This window comes from Xenopus tropicalis, chromosome 1 (genome assembly GCF_000004195.4).
Source record: "Xenopus tropicalis strain Nigerian chromosome 1, UCB_Xtro_10.0, whole genome shotgun sequence".
Classification (NCBI taxonomy): Eukaryota; Metazoa; Chordata; class Amphibia; order Anura; family Pipidae; genus Xenopus; species Xenopus tropicalis.
In genome coordinates this window covers 214,613,670-214,639,156 of record NC_030677.2, presented here as the reverse complement: position 1 = coordinate 214,639,156, position 25,487 = coordinate 214,613,670, and the positions used below count along the sequence as shown (strand labels likewise).

The window sequence follows — 25,487 nt, the reverse complement described above, 5'->3', positions numbered from 1 at the left end:
ACAGTCTCACAGCACAAGAGCTGACAGTCTCACAGCACTAGAAGCCGACAGTCTCACAGCACTAGGAGCCGACAGTCTCACATCACTAGGAGCTGACAGTCTCACAGCACAAGAGCTGACAGTCTCACATCACTAGGAGCTGACAGTCTCACAGCACTAGGAGCTGACAGTCTCACAGCACTAGGAGCCGACAGTCTCACATCACTAGGAGCTGACAGTCTCACAGCACTAGGAGCTGACAGTCTCACAGCACTAGGAGCCAACAGTCTCACAGCACAAGAGCTGACAGTCTCACATCACTAGGAGCTGACAGTCTCACAGCACTAGGAGCTGACAGTCTCACAGCACTAGGAGCCGACAGTCTCACATCACTAGGAGCTGACAGTCTCACAGCACTAGGAGCTGACAGTCTCACAGCACTAGGAGCCAACAGTCTCACAGCACTAGGAGCCGACAGTCTCACAGCACTAGGAGCCGACAGTCTCACAGCCCTAGGAGCTGAAAGTCTCACAGCACTAGGAGCTGACAGTCTCACAGCACAAGAGCTGACAGTCTCACAGCACTAGGAGCCGACAGTCTCACAGCCCTAGGAGCTGAAAGTCTCACAGCACTAGGAGCTGACAGTCTCACAGCACAAGAGCTGACAGTCTCACAGCACTAGGAGCTGACAGTCTTACAGCACTAGGAGCCGACAGTCTCACAGCACTAGGAGCCGACAGTCTCACAGCACTAGGAGCCGACAGTCTCACAGTAACTGCTCAGGGATGAATGAAGGAGTCACTTACGCCGACCTGAAGTTTATAAACTTACCCCTGAAGGAATGTCAGACAGCAGGTGAGGAGCTGATAGGGGGGTGTTGGGTTGGGGTGGGGGGGGGGGGTAATAGCATACTGTCCCACAATGCATTGCTCCAATATGGAGAGGAAATTTGAATTGTGATGTAATTACATGGAAACTAGGGAAATACCTCTGAGGAAATGTGAGAACCAGGTAATGGGGCAAATAAATCCTTCCTATATACAGTATATATATATATTAGCTCTGCCTTACAGTAGCACATGTATTCCTCTCATATTGTGCTCAGTATAAATGGATTCCCAGACTGACAAAATAAATGACTTTTTTAGAGACAGAGGCAAAGTAAGCGAATGGGATTCTCCTTCTGTTTGTCCCTTCTTGGCTCTGGGATAGAAAAAACACACAACGGCCAATGGGTTGTTTCAAAAGAGACAATTGAGAATCCATGTGGCTCAGTATCATGGTGGTACTAACAGTCTCTATATCCAATATTCACTCTCAATAATGCCCCCCTGAGGTGCAGGCAAGAGCCTATATTCCACCCCACCCCCCCCCAGGAACAACCCATAGTGAACGGCTGCAGAGGAGAAACTGTAAACCTTGAAAATCTATTTCCACATAATAATAATAATAACTAGAAAGGGAAGTTTGAGAACAAACTTCATGTTGGGTTGAAAAACATGAAGTCACTGAATGGGCTCCGCCCACTTTCTCTGACCTTGGACCCCAGTTATACAGTAAAAACCACTGTGCAAAGTTTGGGGACCCTGGTTTTAATAGTGTCTGAATGGCAGCAACTTAAATTTCCCCACTGAAAGTCAATGATATCTGATTGGCGGTTGGTGGCTCCACCCCCTTTTTCTAACCTGGAACTGCAGTTACCCATTGACTAACTCTGCGAAGTTTAGGGGCCCTAGGATTAATAGTTATAGAACGGCAGCAATTAAAATTTAAACCAATAAAAGTCAATAGGTGAATTGTGATTGGTGGTTCCGCCCACTTTTTCACCCAGTGACAAACAGTGGGCACCCTGGCATAAATAGTGTGAGAATTACAGCATTTTAAATTTAAACCTACTTTTCCTATTTTTGAACTGCAGTCCCCCAGTGACCAACTTTGCAAATTTTGGGGACTTAGGCGTAAAAATTGTGAGGCTAACAGCATTTTACACTTCACCATTAAAAGTAAATAGGTGAAATGTTATTGGCTGTTGGTGGCTCCACCCATTTTTTTTCTAAATTTGAATGGCAAATACTCAGTGACTAACTCTGGAAACTTTAACAACCCTGGAATTAATATTTAAATAATGGCATCAGTTTAAATATAAACCAAGGAAATCTAATGGGTGGAAATGGATTGGCTGTTGGTGGCTCCTCCCACTTGTTTGGGAACCCTGACATAAATAGTGTGAGCAAAGCAACATTTTAAATATAAACAAAAAAAATTCAATAGGTGAAGTCTGATTGGCTGTTGGTGGCTCCACCCACTTTTTAAAACCTAAAAATGCAGTTCCCTAGTGACCCTGGTGTTAATACTGTGAGAATGGCAGCAGGTTGAATTTCCCATTGAAAATCAATAGGTAAAATCTGGTTGGCTGTTGGTGGCTCCACCCACTTTTCAAAACTAAAATTGTAGTCTCCTAGCGACCAACTGTGAAAAGTTTGGGGACCCTGGTATTAATTCTGTGAGAATGGCAGCAGGTTGGATTTCCCCATTGAAAGTCAATAAGTAAACTCTGATTGGCTGTTGGTGGCTCTGCCCACTTTTTCTTACCTTGAACCACAGTTACCTGGTGCCTCTGCAAAGTTTGGGGACCCCGGTGTTATTACTGTGAGAATGGCAGCAGGTTGGATTTCTGCCAAGTCAATAGTTAAAATCTGATTGGCTGTTCACATCTCCGCCCACTTTTGGGCATCCAACAATCATCATATTTTCATTCAGACTGACCCCATGACTGTGTGATTCAAGTTTGGGGAGTGTAGCCTCAAAGCTGTAAGTTTGGCAGCAGTTTCAATTTCCCCATAAAAGTCAATGGGTACAATATGATTGGCTGCTGTTGGCCCCTCCCACTTTGAATGCATAGTCACCCAGTGACTGTGCAAAGTTTGGAAAATCTGGCATTAAATCAATAAAAATCAATAGGTGAAATTTGATTGGCTGTTGGTGGCTCCGCCCACTTTTCAAAACTTAAACTGCAGTCCCCTAGTGACCAAGGGTAAAAAGTTTGGGGACCCCGGTGTTATTACTGTGAGAATGGCAGCAGGTTGGATTTCCGCCAAATCAATAGGTAAAATCTGATTGGCGGTTCACAGCTCCGCCCACTTTTGGGCATCCAATAATCATCATATATTCATTCAGGCTGAGCCCATGACTGTGTGATTCAAGTTTGGGGGGTGTAGCTTCAAAGCTGTAAGTGTGGCAGCAGTTTGAAAATCTTCCCTGTCAAAGTCAATGGGAAAATTGGGGGGTTCGGAGCGGCGCCACAGAAAGACGGGGGGCCGGATCGCTTAGAAAAGCACAAGCAACCTGCTCCGCTATAGGGCGAAGATGTGTGGGGAGTTTGGGTGTTGTACCCCTAAACCTGTAGGAGGAGTAGCGTTTAGAAAATGGGGGGCGCTAAGAAGAAGAAGAAGAAGAAGAAGCGGAAGAATAAGCTAAAGTCGAAGAACAGTCTTTTGGGGTTTTCAACCCAACATAATAAGATAATAAGTAGGGGAAAGTCTTTCATTGTCACAAGAGGTTTCGGCAAGCTCTAGAGCCCCCATTCCCCCTTCTTCTCAGGCTACTCCCTCCCCTAATCAATCCCGATCATATTGTAAAGCTTTTAGTTCATTCATTCGCAATGATCATTCTGCATAACAGATACAGGTCAACTAGCAGTTAGGCAGGTTATATATAGGCATTATGGTTGAATGTGTCTTTTTTCAACCCAACTTACTATGTTACTATGTTACTATGTTTCCGTTCTTTACTCTGAGACTCTAGTTATAATTTCAAATGGGCAAGACCCTGGTGAGAATTATGTGAAACCCAGGGTAGCGTGGCCGGCACCCATAGGGCACCCATACGGTACATTAGCTACATTAGCTTTACACTTAACCAGTTCCCCATCCCATGTAGCTTCATTTTATTCACTGGGGCCAAAAGGGATTTGCTGATTCCTCACTCACTAAATGACAAGGGAAGAAATGATCTGATTGGACAGACCAACTGCAATGTTACAGGATCATGGGGCCTCTTTTTAAAAAGGAACCCCACAGTTGCCAAACGCACCCAGATACTTGGTGGTACGGTAAGAGTTTGCCAAACTACCCAACCAGATCCGGGCAAATCTATATATGACCAGAAGATCTTGCAATAAAAGGTTTATTTTTTTCATTTTGTTGTACTATCAAAAGGCAATTGAATTGGGTGCATCTTGTGCAATTATTTAGAGATTTTTTAGAGATTGTGCATAACTATACAACCCAGATTTGTTGCTCTGAGACCTGAATTTCACTCCCTAATTTGCACATGAATACCCCTGGGTACCCCTGGAACTATAGCAGGGTGACTGTTACCCCAATGTTTCTATATATCTGTAACCTTGTTATGGGCTAAGGGGGCCCAGCCTGAAGGCCAGTTAGGGGGGGATTTGGGGTGAGTGCTTATTTGTGCCCTGGGTACCCCTGGAACTATAGCGGGGTGACTGTTACCCCAATGTTTCTATATATCTGTAACCTTGTTATGGGCTAAGGGGGCCCAGCCTGAAGGCCAGTTAGGGTGGGGATTTGGGGTGAGTGCTTATTTGTGCCCTGGGTACCCCTGGAACTATAGCGGGGTGACTGTTACCCCAATGTTTCTATATATCTGTAACCTTGTTATGGGCTAAGGGGGCCCAGCCTGAAGGCCAGTTAGGGGGGGATTTGGGGTGAGTGCTTATTTGTGCCCTGGGTACCCCTGGAACTATAGTGGGGTGACTATTACCCCAATGTTTCTATATATCTGTAACCTTGTTATGGGCTAAGGGGGCCCAGCCTGAAGGCCAGTTAGGGGGGATTTGGGGTGAGTGCTTATTTGTGCCCTGGGTACCCCTGGAACTATAGCGGGGTGACTGTTACCCCAATGTTTCTATATATCTGTAACCTTGTTATGGGCTAAGGGGGCCCAGCCTGAAGGCCAGTTAGGGGGGGATTTGGGGTGAGTGCTTATTTGTGCCCTGGGTACCCCTGGAACTATAGCAGGGTGACTGTTACCCCAATGTTTCTATATATCTGTAACCTTGTTATGGGCTAAGGGGGCCCAGCCTGAAGGCCAGTTAGGGGGGATTTGGGGTGAGTGCTTATTTGTGCCCTGGGTACCCCTGGAACTATAGCGGGGTGACTGTTACCCCAATGTTTCTATATATCTGTAACCTTGTTATGGGCTAAGGGGGCCCAGCCTGAAGGCCAGTTAGGGGGGATTTGGGGTGAGTGCTTATTTGTGCCCTGGGTACCCCTGGAACTATAGCGGGGTGACTGTTACCCCAATGTTTCTATATATCTGTAACCTTGTTATGGGCTAAGGGGGCCCAGCCTGAAGGCCAGTTAGGGGGGGATTTGGGGTGAGTGCTTATTTGTGCCCTGGGTACCCCTGGAACTATAGCGGGGTGTTACCCCAATGTTTCTATATATCTGTAACCTTGTTATGGGCTAAGGGGGCCCAGCCTGAAGGCCAGTTAGGGGGGGATTTGGGGTGAGTGCTTATTTGTGCCCTGGGTACCCCTGGAACTATAGCGGGGTGACTGTTACCCCAATGTTTCTATATATCTGTAACCTTGTTATGGGCTAAGGGGGCCCAGCCTGAAGGCCAGTTAGGGGGGGATTTGGGGTGAGTGCTTATTTGTGCCCTGGGTACCCCTGGAACTATAGCGGGGTGTTACCCCAATGTTTCTATATATCTGTAACCTTGTTATGGGCTAAGGGGGCCCAGCCTGAAGGCCAGTTAGGGGGGGATTTGGGGTGAGTGCTTATTTGTGCCCTGGGTACCCCTGGAACTATAGCGGGGTGACTGTTACCCCAATGTTTCTATATATCTGTAACCTTGTTATGAGCTAAGGGGACCCAGCCTGAAGGCCAGTTAGGGGGGATTTGGGGTGAGTGCTTATTTGTGCCCTGGGTACCCCTGGAACTATAGCGGGGTGACTGTTACCCCAATGTTTCTATATATCTGTAACCTTGTTATGGGCTAAGGGGGCCCAGCCTGAAGGCCAGTTAGGGGGAGATTTGGGGTGAGTGCTTATTTGTGCCCTGTAGTCCAATCCTACCCTATACGTAACATCTGTTGTCTTTGGATTTTACCCCATCACTATAACCATGCCATAAGTAGGAGTATCAGCTTGAATCTTAGTCACTTGTCAATCATTGTGATATAACTCCATGACTGTAACTTATTGTTGCTCTTTCATGTAAAACCATATGGGCTGCACAAGGACCTATTATTTACCCTGAATATTTTAACAGAAGCAGAAGACAATGAAGATGGGGCAATGTATGAAAATGTAAATCCCAACCTCAACATTCCCAGCAGGAGGGCAGAAAACTCAGCTCGGGGCAGCAGTGGGAATGTGGAAGCGGCTGGAGGTAATGTTTCCTTTGCCCTCACTAGTGCCCCCGCCTTGTTCTATTTACTGCAGCGGCCTCTGTGGGTTGGTTCTGTAACCATTTGGTACCAGTAAAGGGGGGCTACAACCATGAGTGAGTAGAGAAACTCCCAAAGTTACCAGGGGTGGCAAAAAGCACAATTGCACACTCTACACTAGCACCGTGGCCCCCCCTAGACCCCTCTGGTGCTGTAAAGGTAAGCATGGCGGGCTGAGGGGGGGGCATCCCCTGCCAAAACGCCCCTGACCAGTATTTATGACTTATCTTCTTAGTAAGGATCAGCACGTGACATTTTTAAATGTAACTTTCTTCCATTATTTCTCTCCCCTTTATATTGATTGTGCCCCATGTCACTGTTCTCCATTCGTCCATTATCAATGTGCTTTTGTTCTTATATTCCTGTCCCAGTCCCAGAACCTTAGAGCCAACATGATTAGTCCTTCCTACAATAGAACATATTATCCCATTACAGTCAGTGCCCGACTTTGCTGTTCTTTCCTACACGTCCCTTATTAGTCCCATTATTCATAATCTTTACAAATGTTGCTTCTCCCCTAAAGAAAGAGACCTTCCAGCTGGTAACGTTCTTGGGACCAGACCGGGGCAGTGAGACTTCTGGAAGGAAGAGAATAGAATCAGCTACAAATGCCTCTAATGGAGGACAAACTTAGTTCTTTTCTCAATGTATGACATATCCTTGTAACATTTCCCTTTTATCCATGTTTAGAGCCCCTGAAATTGCCTTCTAATGTGACTCTGTTGCTCCTGCTGTTCTGCCTCATTTCACTCTCCTCCACCATTGGGGTGACCATTAAATGTAAGTAATGATTAAATATATTAACAGAAAGGTTCAGTAGAAGGAAAGCTGATGCAGTTGAATAATACTGATGTTTATAACTATAATCTGGGGAATTCCCTATAGAAGTTACACATTTTGTTTTACAGATTTTCAAGTCTCCAGAGAATTACAGACAATTTCCAGAAATTACATTGAACTCAACAGCAGCCTGTCCCGGGCCATTCAGAGCACGGAGTATGAGCGCACACTCACCAACATGGAACTGACTAGCACCCAATATGAGTTAAACCAACTGGGAGAGAGACATACGAAGCTGAACAGAACTCTGCAGCTCTGCTATGGGACTGAGCGACAGACTAAGGAGAGTTTGATGGAGACGGAGAGATTGTACAAGGAAACAATGGGGGAAAAACAACTTGTGATTGAGGAAAAGCAAAAGATCCAAATGAGTCTGGAACACAAAGAAGAGCAACTCAAGATGCTGAATGGAGGTAACAGGGTGACAGTGTGGTTCTGGGGTTCATTATATCTAATTCCAGAGGCTTCATCTTGTAACTCCCCCCTGGCACGTCTAGAGGTGATTGGGGAGGGAAAGTGAGAGAAGAAAATGGAAATGGGGAGAACTGAACAAAAGTGGTGAACAAGAAGCATAAAGGAACAAGGGTCGAAGTGAGGAGAACAAGTATAAGGGAAGAAATAGTGGAAAGAAGATACAAATGATAATGAAGACAGAAAAAATGGAATAGAATATAAAACAATGGGAAGAAGGAGGAGAGTCAACTAAAAAGGGTTAGGGCAGAAAGGAAACATAATAATAAAAGGAAGAATAGATTGATAAGTAAGTCGGGGGGAGAAGAGGAGTCATAACTGGTTTAGCACCTCAGTCAGAGAGAGGCAATATCTTATTTTCTATATTCAGTTCTGGCCCAAGTAGAGAGTTTTGTTGCAAAAGAAAAACCCCCTGGACACTCACTTGGCCATTTGTGCAGTTAGAGCTCCCCAACCCCAGTATTCTTAGATGATTCACTTTACTCTATTATATAAATTGAATTTATAAGGGAATAATGGGGCAATCATGTCTGTTTGTCTTCCAGAAACATGTCCTGAGAACTGGATCCTGTTTGGTAGGAGATGTTTGTATTTCTCTGAAGATGAAAATACCTGGACGGAGAGCAGAATATTCTGTGAGAAGGAAAAGGCCTCTCTCCTGGTTCTCAGAAACAACGACTGGAAACTAAAGGTAAAGTTTGCTTCTTGCCACATACGGCACGGACATCTCCTTCATTTCCGAGCACAAATCTGTAGAGTGAATGCTGGGAGGTTGAGTGGAGAGTTGATGGGTTCAGGTGGGTCTCATTGGCATGGGCACCTTGTCGCATGTGTTCCTTCAGCTACGGCTAATATATAATATAATGGCGCCTGTACCAGTACTGGTCACAACCATTACCCGAGCCATCGGCAATGAAGAGATACAGCCATACTGCGCCAACACATAGGTTTCCCTTCCCTGTGGTTGTAGGACCCTCCCTGGAACCAAACAAAGACTACAGCAGATTCGGCCATTTTCCATAGGATTATGTTTTTATTTGCTGTTGCCAGAGTTATACCAGTCCCTTGCTCCAACCTTTAGTAACTGAGAGAAGGGAGCGGAACACAACGCTGGTAGAGGGCCCCCCAAGTTTCCTTATGAAGAGAGAGAAGCCATAGAATTCTGTCTGTGTGGGTAACGAGGGAAATGTTATAAACACAATGGGCCTGATTCACTAAAGTGCGATTTAACGTGCGCTATTTATAGCGTGCGTTAAAATTTTAACCGCGTTTTAATTTTGGCGATTTTTCGCACGATTCACTATAAGCATACTCGCGCTTTTTTACGCGCGATATTGCATGCGTTATTTAACTCGCGAAGACTATTTCAATGCGGTATTTGCTGGTACATGTGCTAAATTACACCCGCGAATAGTCACCGCATATGAATGGTAGCTTAGAAATAGTGTATAAAAATTGTCGCCGCATATAAATGGTGTATATAAATATTAGCCACATATAAATGGTATCATATAAATAGTAGCATATAAATAGTATCATATAAATAGTAGTATATAAATAGTAGCATATAAATAGTAGCCACTAGTGATGAGCAAATGTGTTCTGGTTTCTTTAGTGAAAAATTAGCAAATCTTTCGAAAGATCCCCGAAACGGCAAAAATGTTGTGCGGGCAAAAAAATTGTTGCTGTGACTATTTTTTTTGACGCTTGTATAAATTTTTGTATGTGCGGTGAATTTTTGCGTGGCAAATTTTTTCAGGCGTTTTGCCATTGGCAGATTGTTTTGCGAAACGCATGAAAAAATCCGCCGCAAAAAAATTCAACGCACGTCAAAAAATTCGCTGCGAATCCATGCCTGGCGAAACATTTCATCACTTGTAGCCAAATAGAAATAGTTGCGCAAATGAACGCACGCCATGTTAGCCATACACGCCAATACTTGCAGAAAATTACTGTATTAAAAATGCCCATTTCCCTGCAAACTGGCGGCTGCGTCACTCTGGGGGAAACACAGACTGAATAAATAACACTGTAAGTCCATATTTTATTGCAAAAACTCATTTACTGTACTTTTGTATAATTTTTCGCCTGCCTGTAGTAGGAGTTAATTTTCGCATAGCTGAATGCGATATTTAGCGCGCAAAAGTTATAGTGAATCATGCGATTGTATTCTTTTCAGCGCGGAAATGAACGTATGCGGTAAAACTAGCGCGAGAAATACCGCATGCGAAAATGCGACTTATCGCATGCGGTAATGCTGTAGTGAATCGCGCGCTAATTGTCGCGTCTTTTTTACCGCAAAAAAGCGTGCGATAAACTTTAGTGAATCAGGCCCAATGACTCCTTTTATTCCCTTCTGATTGTGTTTTAGGACTTTATTGCCAAGAAACAGACTGACTATTGGATCTGGAAGTCTGAATGGGACCAGTCAATTGAGTTTCCGAGGTACAGAAAGTTCTACTGATTTCTACTCCTTACTGATCCCTGCAGGGTACACAGTAATGGAGTGACATTCCCAGTGCCCATTAATGCTATGATGGCAGAAACACTGTATTCTGGGTACAACTTAGCCATGCCCCTTTATGCCTGAACCTCACCCTGTAACCCCTGGGCACCCCCCTAAGCCTCCCCGCGGCTCTGCCCATCACAGTGCGGTCAGTTCCTTCTCTGTTGCCTGAGAACATGTAAGAACTTTCCTTATTGCAGCCTCTCCCTTCCCTTTCTCTGGGGCAATGTCTTTGGGGGGGGTCACACTGCAGCACAAAAAACATATTGTAATAACCAAATTAATTCAGAGCAAAATTAACTGTTAATTCAGTTTCAGGGCCTGTGGGCAGCGCTGTGCTATATTTAGAAATGGGAATCCACAATTTACTAATGGCAACCAATGGCACAGATGGATCTGCGAGAGAAAGTTGGTTCTGCTGGAGGTCAGTGTGAAGTGGTCCAAATACTGTTATTCCTCTGAAAAAAATAAATTTTACTGCTGAAGCGGCTGTACAGGCAGGCAGATGGACAGATGGATGGACAGATGGACAGATGGATGGACAGATGGACAGATGGATGGACAGATGGACAGATGGATGGACAGATGGACACTGTAGATAACATGAGCCTCTACAATGTACAAAGCTTGGAACCTCAGCGCAACTGGATTCCTTTAATTTTTCATGTTTTTTTTGTCAGTCAAGACACAATGTACCCCGGGATTATGGGGGTGCCACTATTGAAACAAAGGCTATACTACTGATCAATAGTCCGTTTGCATTGCCACCCTCCCCAACAGCACAATGAGCCATTTTATTATTCAGCCCTATGCTATCCCCCCTTTCTCTGATGCTGAGGGGCCTAGGACTTGGGGTCAGGGGAAGGGGCTGTAACCGTGGGACAGTGTGTATTGTAAGGGAAGAAGCTCTCAGGGGTAGATCTGTGACTGTGGGAAGGTGTGTGTAATAAGGCAAGTGGGCTTTGGCACGTGTAAGTAGGATGGTGTTTGGGGAAGGGGCAGTAAGTATGGGATAGTGTCTATAGTAAGGGAGTGTATAGTAAGGGAGTGTATAGTAAGGGAGTGTATAGTAAGGGAGTGTATAGTAAGGGTGTGTATAGTGAGGGAGTGTATAGTAAGGCAGTGTATAGTAAGGGAGTGTATAGTAAGGGAGTGTATAGTAAGGGAGTGTATAGTAAGGGAGTGTATAGTAAGGGAGTGTATAGTAAGGGAGTGTATAGTAAGGGTGTGTATAGTGAGGGAGTGTATAGTAAGGCAGTGTATAGTAAGGGAGTGTATAGTAAGGGAGTGTATAGTAAGGGAGTGTATAGTAAGGGAGTGTATAGTAAGGGAGTGTATAGTAAGGGTGTGTATAGTAAGGGAGTGTATAGTAAGGGAGTGTATAGTGAGGGAGTGTATAGTGAGGCAGTGTATAGTAAGGGAGTGTATAGTAAGGGAGTGTATAGTAAGGGAGTGTATAGTAAGGGAGTGTATAGTAAGGGTGTGTATAGTAAGGGAGTGTATAGTAAGGGAGTGTATAGTAAGGGAGTGTATAGTAAGGGAGTGTATAGTAAGGGAGTGTATAGTAAGGCAGTGTATAGTAAGGGAGTGTATAGTAAGGGAGTGTATAGTAAGGGAGTGTATAGTAAGGGAGTGTATAGTAAGGGTGTGTATAGTAAGGGAGTGTATAGTAAGGGAGTGTATAGTAAGGGAGTGTATAGTAAGGCAGTGTATAGTAAGGGAGTGTATAGTAAGGGAGTGTATAGTAAGGGAGTGTATAGTAAGGGAGTGCATAGTAAGGGAGTGTATAGTAAGGGTGTGTATAGTAAGGGTGTGTATAGTAAGGGAGTGTATAGTAAGGATGTGTATAGTAAGGGTGTGTATAGTAAGGGAGTGTATAGTAAGGGTGTGTATAGTAAGGCAGTGTATAGTAAGGGAGTGTATAGTAAGGGAGTGTATAGTAAGGGAGTGTATAGTAAAGGAGTGTATAGTAAGGGTGTGTGTAGTAAGGGTGTGTGTATAGTAAGGGTGTGTATAGTAAGGGAGTGTATAGTAAGGGAGTGTATAGTAAGGGAGTGTATAGTAAGGGTGTGTGTAGTAAGGGTGTGTGTATAGTAAGGGTGTGTATAGTAAGGGAGTGTATAGTAAGGGTGTGTATAGTAAGGCAGTGTATAGTAAGGGAGTGTATAGTAAGGGAGTGTATAGTAAGGGAGTGTATAGTAAGGGTGTGTGTAGTAAGGGTGTGTCTATAGTAAGGGTGTGTATAGTAAGGGAGTGTATAGTAAGAGAGTGTATAGTAAGGGAGTGTATAGTAAGGGTGTGTATAGTAAGGCAGTGTATAGTAAGGGAGTGTATAGTAAGGGAGTGTATAGTAAGGGAGTGTATAGTAAGGGTGTGTATAGTAAGGCAGTGTATAGTAAGGGAGTGTATAGTAAGGGAGTGTATAGTAAGGGAGTGTATAGTAAGGGTGTGTGTAGTAAGGGTGTGTGTATAGTAAGGGTGTGTATAGTAAGGGAGTGTATAGTAAGAGAGTGTATAGTAAGGGTGTGTATAGTAAGGGTGTGTATAGTAAGGCAGTGTATAGTAAGAGAGTGTATAGTAAGGGAGTGTATAGTAAGGGTGTGTGTGTATAGTAAGGGAGTGTATAGTAAGGCAAGGTGTTGCCAGTACCACTATACATTAGAGTAGAACAACAAGCAGCCCTGAGATGAAATCTCCAATCTGCTTCTGCCTCTGAATCTCTGAATGAAAACAAACTGCTGATTGGTTCCTCTTTGCTTTGCAGGGAATTTTATTGGGGGTGATGGGGGGGGGGTAGTGGGGGGTAGAAACTGAGGAGTTACCCAAAGTCTGTCACTATCTGAGTTTGTTTTTGTGTATTTGTTTAAATTTGTAATTATTTATATAAAAAAAAATCCCACCTTTACTTTTGTACGGTAATTGGCCTGGTCTGCCCGATCCCATTGGGGGGGGGGGGCGGGAATAGGGTTCATAGGTCACAGGGCACCACATGCCCATTTTGTGTAGAATCACTTTATATCTTTTCCTTTTTATGGAGTTTTGTAAAAAAAACTGCATTGTGGGTAAAAACATGGCAACCTGAGCCAGTCGCCCCGACGTACTGAGCAAATAGGGTTTTAGCCCCAGAAAGTACCTGCAGGCTCAGCAATTCCTTGTCATTAGAGAATAATGGGGCTCATTTGTAAACTTTGCGCAGCGCAGAATAATCCGCACAGGGAACATATATTTTAACATAATTCCTAATCTTTACTCACACCCCCATTGTCCGTAGAGCGGTTTCGCTATGGCGTAAGTGTGAATACATACGCACACACAACTTTGGTGGCAGAAAAAATATTCGCTAAACAGATACAGCAAATTGCGAATTTATATTCACAAGGTAAAAATTGGCGCAATATTGGCGCACAACGAACACGCCATTTGTGAATATGTTTGTAATTGTGAACATTAATGAGAATAAACTTGATTGATGACCCCCAATGTGTCGTAGCGACACCCAACTCCCATCAAAAAAACGTCAGTAAAACAGTGATATGAAAAAAACGGATCTGCGCAAACTTTATAAATGACCCCCAGTGATGAGCGACGCGTTTCGGCGGGAATGGATTCCACAAAAAAATGTTGTGCAACAAAAAATTTCACCGTTTTGCAAATCTTTTCAAAAATTCACAAATTTTTCAGCAAAGCAGAATGGGAGCAATTTGCTCATCACTAACGACCCCCAGTGATTTCATTCCTACATGGAAGAACTCTTTCCGCTTTATATATATATATGTCTTTTTGGTTCTTCTGCAATAGTTGTTGACATTAGAACAAGTGATTATATGAGGGAAACCTTGTAACCCTTTCCTGACTCCCCCTTGTACAACAGATTGACTCTCCAGCTCACACAGGGCGCCTCCTGCTGGCAGACAAGCAAATATAGGAACCCTTCATGTTACTGGTGGCAGACAGGGCTTAATAGTGCAGTGCCACCTAGGGGCAACCCAGGGAAACCAGCAATGAACTATAATACTGTAACACATATACAGCAAAATCAATTAACTTCATACAGAACAATACAAACAGTGTCTAATACAGAAGAACAAACCTGCAGTTGGGCCACGTGGGGTCTGTCTAACCGGCTAATAATGAAAGTGACAGTCAAATATAAAACCCCAGGTGACATACATAAAGGTGCAGCTGCAGTCACATCCACTGGCCCCGAGGGCCCCCAACTGGCACCGGAGCTGTTACAAAGCAGAGAGACTGCACTTGCTCAGCACTGACCCAGGGTAAAGTTATAGTTTGGCCGCTTGGTACAACTTCACTGGGAACTTTGTGCAAAACATTCAGGGAATCAACATTTGGTCTCTGTAATATATTGCGCTGTCACCTTAAGCTTGGGACAGCAGCTGGCCACATACTCTCTTCCTCCTGTTCCTGTACTGTGTGTGTAGAAGTCTAAGAGCCACCATTTTGCAGTGTGCTATTATATGTTGCTGTGTTAACCTTTAGTAAAAGTTATTCTCTACAAGACCAGTTCCTGTGTGTCCTTGTGATCTGGTTCACTGTCTTATCCACATGCTTCAGAGTCTCCTGCAAAGCCTGTGTAAGGTGCCTGAACAGATTTAATCAGGGACAAGACATGGTGTCAGAAGTTGGAGTGTAACCAGAAATCTGCAAGCAAATCCCCACAGAACTGTAAGTAGTTCGAGAAGAATACACTGTGTGCTATAAAGGACATTTATACAGATAAAAGACTGTGTGCCTGCCTAAAAATGGAGCAGTTTAAATCTCCAAATGCTTTAATATTTTCTGGCAACCTCAGTGAAAACTGGAGGAGATGGGAACAGAAATTGCAGCTGTATCTGACTGCAACTGGTGCCTGCAAATATCCAGAGGCACAGAAAATAGCCATTCTGTTACACACCATAGGGGAGGAAGGCTTGGAGCTGTATAATACTATGAATGTGGTATATGAGACTCCTGAAGCACCAACTATGAATGAACTGCTGGCGCAATTCAGAAAGCGCTGCAATCCTAGAAAAAACAGTGTGTTTGAGAGATATCAGTTCTGGACACATCCCATGCCAGACACTGGGGGTATAGACAAGTTTCAGACAGAGCTGAAATCAAAAGCAAAAGATTGTGAATTTAAAGACACAGAAGATCTCATGCTCAGAGATAAAATTGTGTTTAGCATTACTAACCCTGCACTAAAAGAGAAGCTGTTAGCTGATCCTGATTTGACATTAGAAAAAGCAGTGTCAATCTGCAGAATTAAAGAGACAACAAAAGCCCAAGTTGAAGCTATGGGTGCAAGTGCAGCAGAGAGGCAAATGCAAGCACTGTCACAGAGAAAAGCAAGCAAACAATATGCCCAGGACAGAAAGTCAGGACACATAAAGCAAAGCATGCAAAAATCACCTGATACACAGCTTTATAGCTGTAAGCAGTGTGGGCAGAGGCACAAACCAAAACAGTGTTCAGCTTATGGGGCACCATGTCATAAATGTAATGGAAAGAATCATTTTGCTAAATGCTGCAGAACAAAAAATCCTCTTTGGAAAATGAATAAAGAGAAGCCAAAGGAAATAGACTCTCTGTTTATTGGTGTCCTGCAGGCAGCAGATTTATATACACAGGCCCAGAAATTGGATGATGCCTGGTACACAGATATAACCATTGGCTTAAATTTAAGCTAAACACTGGAGCAGAAGCTAATGTATTACCAATTGCAATGGTTAATACCATGTCCACTCCTGTGAAAATTGAACCAACTACCACTGTGTTAGTTTCATATGGGGGTACAAAGCTGATTCCTAGAGGCTGTACAACTTTGGCAGTTATGGCAAAAGGCCAGCAAGCAAAACTCCAGTTTTTCATCACAAATGAAAATACAACACCTATTTTGGGAAGGAAAGCATGTGTAGATCTACAACTCATTCAGAGAATAGATACAGTGAATGTATCATCACCTGCAACTAAAAAAGACTTAATAACAAAACACCCTGAAGTTTTCAAAGGACTCTGCTGTTTTCCTGGAACACATCACATATATGTAGACCCTACAGTGCCACCTGTCATACATGGTTGTAGGAAAATTCCCTATGCCATCATGGACAAATTCAAGCAAACACTTACAGAACTTAAAGAGACAGGAGTTGTGAGCCTTGTGACTGTACCTACACCCTGGGTGAATAGTCTAGTAATAACAGAAAAGAAAAATGGAAACCTCAGAGTCTGTCTGGATCCCAGAGATCTTAACAAAGCTATAAAAAGACAGCACTACTCAATTCCTACACCTGAGGATGTGAGATCCAAACTAAATGGAAAGAAATTCTTTACCATCCTGGATGAGAAGGACAGTTACTGGCAAGTTGTTCTAGATGAAAAATCATCATTGTTATGTACCTTTAACACACCGTGGGGGCGCTACAAATTCAATCGGCTACCATTTGGAATAAAGTCTGCGAGTGAGGTGTTTCAGCAGAAAAATTCAGAAGCTTTTGGAGACATTGAAGGCACCCACATAATAGCAGATGATATGATTATAGCTGCTTCCACTAAGCAGGAACATGATGACATTCTGAACAAAGTTATGGAGAGAGCCTGAAAGCTTAATGTCAAGTTCAACAAGGATAAAATCCAATACTTGGTGAAAGAAGTTAAATACATGGGCCACATCATTTCTTCAGATGGTGTCAAACCTGACGATAGCAAAATCTCAGCAATACTAAATATGCCTCCACCGCAAGATAAGAAAGGTCTAATGAGATTTCTTGGCATGACCAGGTATCTAGCACAATATATTCCTAAAGAAGCTTCCCTGACTGCACCTTTGAGAATGCTCCTCAAAAAAGACATTGTGTGGCAATGGGGCCCAGAGCAGGACAAAGCCCTAAATTTGCTAAAGAGCAGCCTGACACAAGCCCCAGTTCTCTGTTACTTTGATCCAGCCAAACAACTGGAAATACAAGCTGATCAAAAGATGGACTTGGAGCATGCCTCATGCAAGAAAGAAAACCCATTGTTTATGTTTCCAGAGCACTATCACGTGCAGAACAAAATTATGCACAAATTGAAAAAGAACTGCTAGCAATTGTGTTTGCAACAAAGAAATTTCATCAGTACATCTATGGGGCCAATGTAAAAGTACAATCAGATCATAAGCCTCTGCAAGCCATTCTCTCCAGGCCTATAGGACAAGCTCCTGCACGACTACAGAGAATGTTACTGCAGTTGCAAAAATATGACATATCTGTATCATACACCCCAGGAAAATTGATGGCTATTGCTGACACACTATCCAGAGCAGTTGATATCAAAAGTACAGACAATGGAGAGGAACTTTTTAATGAGAAAGTTGTTTATGCAATGCAGTCTACAGAAGCATTAAGCCCCGAACTGCTACAAATGCTAAAAGTGGAGACACAAAAAGATGATACCCTGCAAGCAGTTAAAGACATGCATATGCAAGGTTGGCCACAGCGAAAGAAACAAGTGCCATCCATCTTACACCAATACTGGCCAATTCGTCACACATTTTCAATAGTTGATGATCTTCTAATGTCTGGTGACAGAGTTGTGATACCAAAAGGTTCTCGAGCTGAAATGCTAAGGCGACTACATAGTGCACACCAGGGCATGAAATGCTCCAAAGCAAGAGCTAGACTGATCATGTGCTGGCCAGGTATGTCCAAAGACATAGAACAGATGGTGGAGAACTGCGCAGTCTGTCAAGAAGAAAGACCAGCCAACCACAAAGAGACATTATTATCACATGATATACCAGACCTTCCATGGCTAAAGCTTGCAGCTGACATTTTTGACTTTAGAGGTTATGCATTTTTGTTGATTGTGGACTATTTTTCGAAATATCCAGAAATCCTAAAACTTCCGGATAAAACGTCACACTCCATAATTGCAAAACTGAAATCCGTGTTTGCCAGACATGGCATTCCAAAGGAGATGGTTTCAGACAACATGCCTTTCTCCAGCAGAGAGATACATAGTTTTGCATCCCAGTGGGGAATTCAACTAACTCGCTCTAGTCCTGGATATCCTCAGTCTAACGGTCAAGCTGAGAGGATGATACAAACGGTGAAGTTGCTTTTTAAGAAATCGTTCAGCACTGGAACTGATCCACACTTAGCACTACTACATTTAAGGAATACTCCTATCTCAGGTACCACTGTCACTCCTGCTCAACTACTGATGGGAAGAGTGTTGAGAAGTACTTTACCTGAAACAACTGAAATCCTTAAACCAAAAGTCCCTGAGAAAGCTCAAAAAATGCTATTGAAGCTACAAAACTCTCAAAACTCTCAAAGACAATACTATAACAGAGGCGCTAAAGATTTGCCAATCTTTCGAAAGGGAGAGAGAGTGAGGATACAGACCTCCCAAGGATGGAAACCTGCAGTCATTGTGAAACCTACAGCGGAACCAAGGTCATATATGGTAATGACTCCAGGTGGAGCTCGATTCCGCAGAAACAGATGTCATTTGAGACGTGACACGATTATTCCAACAGCTGAAGATGAGGTGCATCTACCAGCAGATATGAACAATGAATCTGGAGTAGATCCAGTGGAATCTCCAGAACAACGAGCTGTACCTGTTGATCCTAGAGTTGATGAACCAACCCCAGCAGCTCACCAGCCAGCAGGAGAACAAAGAAGCACTCGCTTTGGAAGAACTGTAATAAAGCCTGCCAAGTTACAGGACTATGTTCTCAGTTAGATATCCCCAGCAAAGTCTATTATGATAATCATTTTATAATAAAGAAGTAGATTGTATGCTCGGGGGGATGTAATATATTGCGCTGTCACCTTAAGCTTGGGACAGCAGCTGGTCACATGTTCTCTTCCTCCTGTTCCTGTACTGTGTGTGTAGAAGTCTAAGAGCCACCATTTTGCAGTGTGCTATTATATGTTGCTGTGTTAACCTTTAGTAAAAGTTATTCTCTACAAGACCAGTTCCTGTGTGTCCTTGTGATCTGGTTCCCTGTCTTATCCACATGCTTCAGAGTCTCCTGCAAACCTGTGTAAGGTGCCTGAACAGATTTAATCAGGGACAAGACAGTCTCATCAATTTCCTTCCCCCACTCAGGGGGCCGATCTGTGCAGCTGATCAGAGGGGAAAGGGCCCAATGCTCTGGTCTAATGAGAATAGTACAGCACACACCAGCAGCAAATCAGTCAATTCATTTACTTGTAAAACACTGGCACAAAAGTGCAAATAAATCTGATATTTCTAAGGTTCCCGCCCAATGTTTGGCCAAAGTCTCATTTTCCCAGCGATACAGTTCCCTCATATGGGAAAGTGAAGCTTCATTTGGTGCCTCTGAGAAAATATAATCATAAAGCAGCGTCGCCACTTTCTATAAACCAGTTGTGCCCAACAGGCAGCCCCTTTGTGCTCAGCTGCGCCCCCCATGGGACCCACTAGGAAGCCTCCGAGTGCTGCAATTCTGGGACATGGAGGCACCTTGGTACAAAGGGTAATAACACCCCAATTACAGCGCTGGCACCGTGCGTTCACTATTGGGGCCCATTTAACAACATTCTCTGGTTATAAAGTGTAACACCTATTTGACTTATTTAAGGCAAATCCAGGCTAGTAGTATAATGGAGAGCATGTGTTACATGCGACCTTAATACTTAGGAGTGGGCCTCCGCTAAATGGGAGATTTACTATGGAGCGAGGGTGTAGTTGAACTACAACTAGCTGAGATGTGTGGTGCAAATAGTAAAAGATGGACGCCAGAGGATTCTTTATGGTAAACTATAGTACAGATTTATTGGACAAGGCACAATTTAAATAGTGCAGCAGGGTATTATACTCACAGACACAGCAGGTATGGATATGATCACAATGGAGAATAGCAGATGTGACCTTAAAGGAACAGTATAACCCACTTGAAGGATGTGCAGAGTATTAGCTGGATACCTGAGATGAAGACCTTTACAGTAGGGAGTGTTTCCAGCCGACTATGGTCCAGGGGCACAGCACCTGCCTGAATCCTGCGTCTAAACTGGTCCCTTCAGAAAGACAACAGAGCCGGGGTAGGCTAAACCCTTTAACAAACTCCTTGATGGGGCTAATGACTGCCCTTGCTAAATAAGTTAACTGTGCTCACCACTCCTAGAGGGTGCTATTAAATAGAACTGATTTTGCTGGCTTAACCTCATTCACGGGGCCCTATCCCCGACTTAAGATAAAGATGGTTCTCTTTACTGGGGACTTATGCCTCCAGGCTCAATGGTGTGAAGCCTGAGACAACAGCAACCAGAGAGGAAGACACCCCTCCTTGCAAGACACTATATAGTCTTCACGGGGAGTGGTCAACCAGGGCTAAACCTATTGGGAATAGCTTAATAACTGTAACCTGAGTATAGAGGGCTCTGCCCTATAACAGTAAAGATAAGGAAAGATAGGGAAGTAAAGCCATAGGGAGCTTAACCCTATGGGTCCCTACAAAAAGATTTTGGAAACCAAGAATAAACTAATTTTTTCTAAAACCACAAATACCAAATGTTTTTTAATGCATGAACAAAAAGAAGTGAATAATGCAAATTCTTTTGTTTTGTCCCCTAAATGAAAGCGTAAAAAACCCCAGAAACCTCTAAAACCACAAAGAGAAGAAGGATCAGCCAATTGAAAAAGGACAGCTGCTATTGGCTTCTACATGACCTTGACCTTTTCGCCACTTAATCACAAAAACCAGCCCTGCTTAGCTTTCCAGATCAATCAAGATCAGGTTCATTTTGGCAATAGGTGACTTGGTTGAAAAATTTAGAAATACTTTGGCAAATGTAAAAGTCCAGAGAAAGAATCAAAGTTGAAAATGGCGGCAAGCTAAAGTCAAAAGGGCCAAGTACTAACCAAGGCCAGCCCTGCTTAGCATTCCAGATCTATCAAGATCAGGTTCATTTGGGTCACAGGTGACTTGGTTAAAAAACGTAAAAAATACTCAAAAGGGCCATGAGTTAAATGACCTGCTATACGCAGTGGTCTCCCTTCCAAGCATTGACCAGGGCAAACCCTGCTTAGCTTTTCAGATCTATTAAAGGAAAAGTAACACTAAAAATTTTTAAGGAAAAAATCTATTCTACCCTGCTCCAATAATTGCCCTATCCTGCAAACCATTTATTATTTTGAATGCTTTATTAGGAAATACCTGCTAAAACGTGGCTTCCGGTCATTTGAAAAGGGCGATACGGTGATGCAGGGCAGAATCCACTGTGCGACAATCGACTTCTCTTCCTAGCCTTCCTTCTGTATAGGAAGGAGTCGGGTAGGATCGGTCAATTGATCGTCGCACAGTGGATTCTGCCCTGCATCGCCGTATCGCCCTTTTCAAATGACCGGAAGCCACGTTTTAGCAGGTATTTCCTAATAAAGCATTCAAAAGTATTACTTTTCCTTTAAGATCAGGTTAATTTGGGCCACAGGTGACTTGGTTAAAAAAGTTTGAAATACTTTGGCAAAGTGTAAAAGTCTGGAGAAGGAATCAAAGATGAGAAAGGCGGCAAGCTAAAGCCTTTAAATAAAAAAAAGAATTGTGAAAAAACCTACAATGTTTAGTAAATGGGCCCCCCTAGTGTTGCTTTATCCATTCCTGGGCAGTGTGGGACTGGCACCCCAGGATACCAGGAAAACTCCCGCTGGGCCCCAGGGTCAGAGGCCCCTTTCCTTCTAACTATTTGGCCTGTTTCATGGTCATTCCTTATTTCTCTATGGGAACAAATTGACTAAATATAAAGAAAAATACATTATAGTATGTAAAGATAAAAAACTAGGAAATTATAGAGGTTGAGTGAGGAGAGGAGAAAAGATCATTTGGATAGTGGGCCTGTGGTGTAAGGTTTTCTGGTGGCCCTTGGGGTCCCAGTCTGACGCTGCTCCTAGGGATACAATGTCATGAGAAATAATTGGGGGGAACCATGACGCGTATTAACAATTGTCACCTATAACTATGGGATACGTTAAACCAGTGGCCCCCAATCTTATTTGCACCACAGACCGGTTTCAAGCAAGACAATTTTTCCAAGGACCAGGGGTGGGGGTGGTGGTTCAAATAGTGCATAGTATAGAATTCAATTATTACATATATCATGTCAATGTAATTATTACATTTTATATTATGCACTTTATTTTTATTATTATTACATTATAAAATATGATACAGCTCATGATAATACAAAATCAGTGGGAGACCTGAGCTTGTTTCCCTGCAGCTAGATGCCCCCAGCCCCCTTGCTCTTCTTACTCCCACCTAAAGTAGTGACATCCCCTGCCTCTTAGTATGGAGCTTTAAGTATTTGGTCCTTGCCGTGATCAGTAGAAAGATTTTTAATTACAATAATTACAATTACACCTACAATTGAATCAAAACAAGACCCCTTACTACTTAAGGTGGCTAAAGGGTTTTTAAAGGGTTTTTAAAGAAAACACATGATTTTCAGCAGTACAGATTATTATTATTATTATTAACATGTATTTATAAAGCGCCAACATATTCTGCAGCGCTGTACAATAAGTGGGTTTCATACATTGGGCATACAGAGTAACATATAAAGCAATCAGTAACCGATACAGGAGGGGAAGAGAGCCCTGCCCAAAAGAGCTTACACTCTACAAGGAGTAACATATAAAGCAATCAATAACCGATACAAGAGGGGAAGAGAGCCCTGCCCAAAAGAGCTTACACTCTACAAGGAGTAACATATAAAGCAATCAGTAACCGATACAGGAGGGGAAGGGAGCCCTGCCCCAAAGAGCTTACACTCTACAAGGAGTAACATATAAAGCAATCAGTAACCGATACAGGAGGGGAAGAGAGCCCTGCCCCAAAGAGTTACACTCTACAAGGAGTAACATATAAAGCAATCAGTAACCGATACAGGAGGGGAAGAGAGCCCTGTCCCAAAGAGCTTACACTCTACAAGGAGTAACATATAAAGCAATCAGTAACCGATACAGGAGGGGAAGAGAGCCCTGTCCCAAAGAGCTTACACTCTACAAGGAGTAACATATAAAGCAATCAGTAACCGATACAAGAGGGGAAGAGAGCCCTGCCCCAAAGAGTTACACTCTACAAGGAGTAACATATAAAGCAATCAGTAACCGATACAGGAGGGGAAGAGAGCCCTGTCCCAAAGAGCTTACACTCTACAAGGAGTAACATATAAAGCAATCAGTAACCGATACAGGAGGGGAAGAGAGCCCTGCCCCAAAGAGTTACACTCTACAAGGAGTAACATATAAAGCAATCAATAACCGATACAAGAGGTGAAGGGAGCCCTGCCCCAAAGAGCTTACAATCTACAAGGAGTAACATATAAAGCAATCAATAACCGATACAAGAGGTGAAGAGAGCCCTGCCCCAAAGAGCTTACAATCTACAGATGGCCACATTTATATGCCTGACTTACTAAGGAGCACTGCAAGCAGAGCTGCTACCTGTTTTCCCCCATATAAGTGTGCAGCCTATTTCAGAAAGCCTCCTTTCAAGCCAGGAATTTCAGCAGCATGCATGCACATCCACAGGGGGGGCTTTGGGGGGCTTATACTCGAGTCAATAAGTTTTTCCAGTTTTTTTAGGTAAAATTAGGTACCTCGGCTTATATTCAGATCGGCTCATACTCGAGTATATACGGTAAGTCTTTATTGCTTTCTCTGGTTGTCATTCAGGTTATACCCGGACTGGGCACACCCTGGCACAGCACTTCAACCCCACAGACTTCAGTAAATAAAGTTTTGGGGTTTTTTCATTTTTTTTCTTATTCATTAGATTAAACAAATACAATAAACATTGAGAAACAAGCAAATCCCAAACGGGATTAATAAAGTACAAGATATAAGTAGGATAGCAAAAACATTTCAGAACAATTTTTACAGTTGGCAATGGATGAAAAGGTAATAATAGAGAAACATAGAATAGAATTATACAATTGACTTAGATTTATACTACATACAGCATTTCTTCTTGTTACAATTACAAAGGCTAGTGAAGGTTCGAAGGCAATCATGGAACTCTGGTAGGTAAAGTATTGAGTCCAAATAAGATCTATCTTTGGGAGAAAAGGTATTTATGAACAGTTTCCATTTAGACAAGTATCTTGTACGATTTTTTGTGCTACCAAATTTGAAAGCTATGGCTTCATTTGTACAGAGCACAACAGAGACCCTTTCCGCACACCCTGGCTCTGCAAAAACATTAAATGCCCGGTGCTCACTGCTGGAGGGATCGGCACCCTCCCAAGATCAACGTAGCAACAAAAGCAAATGGCACTCAGAGCTGCAAGCAAGGGAACAAGCCCTTCAAATATTTATTGCGGAAGTGCAATGTTTCGGGGCAAAATAACCCCTTTATCAAGCATACAAACCGGTGAAAGCATAAGGAATTTATACACATTCAGTAGCCACATCCCCCAAGTTAATTGGTAATTTAAATAAATAATTAAACCACAGTTGTGTTGAACTGTATAAACTCACATACTGCATAAAGTAAAATACATCAATACATCAAATACAGTGAATTAAGTATATTAAACAAAAGTGCATTGATATAACAAATAAAGTGCAACATGTACATAGTATAACAGACACAATATACCAAAGATTATATGTGCAAGAAGGTGAACCATTTTCATCCCTGTTCCAAATCCAGTCACATAACTGAGTAAGAACAATGTATCGCAGAAAAAAGTCCACAGGATACTAAAAACATAAAATGATACTTGTCAATTTAAAATGTTACAAAATAAGCCCTAGTTAGAAACAATACTGATTACTTGCAAACATCAAACCTGCACAGTTCAAAAGAACAAGATATCTTACCCTAACATGAGGAGAAAGGGGTATCTATCCCTAATGTGCATTCAGAAGGTTATTTATCTGTAATAAAAACATAAATACATAAACAAATTATATCTATAAAAAACAGGACATGTTAAATTCATGATTTAACCCTTTCGGATGGCGAGATTGTAAAAGCCAAATCTTTGAGATAATAGCCTCTTCTTTTCCTGGCCCTGTTTTATATTTATTTTTTCTAAAATCTGCCACCTAACTTGCGCCACCTGGTGGCCATGTGTAAAAAAAGTTTAGCAAGTAAAGTTTCCCTTTTCTTTTCAGTCTCCTTGCTCTTCCCATTTTTCAAAACCTCTTTTTGAGGTTGGTAATTTCGTATAGTGGATTTATGTTTATTGAGCCTTAACTT

The 25,487-nt window shown here is 42.8% G+C and overlaps 1 protein-coding gene across 1 annotated transcript; it reads left to right on the top strand.

Moving 5' to 3' along the window:
• The first annotated feature begins 236 nt into the window (after window positions 1-236).
• On the top strand, window positions 237-10,232 carry LOC116412610 (B-cell differentiation antigen CD72-like). Its single transcript, XM_031906826.1, has 6 exons — window positions 237-834; window positions 6,279-6,398; window positions 7,147-7,236; window positions 7,365-7,709; window positions 8,313-8,458; window positions 10,139-10,232. Exons 1-6 carry the CDS (start codon window positions 765-767, stop codon window positions 10,229-10,231), a joined length of 864 nt encoding a protein of 287 aa, XP_031762686.1. The 5' UTR covers window positions 237-764; the 3' UTR covers window position 10,232.
• Window positions 10,233-25,487: the final 15,255 nt, after the last annotated feature.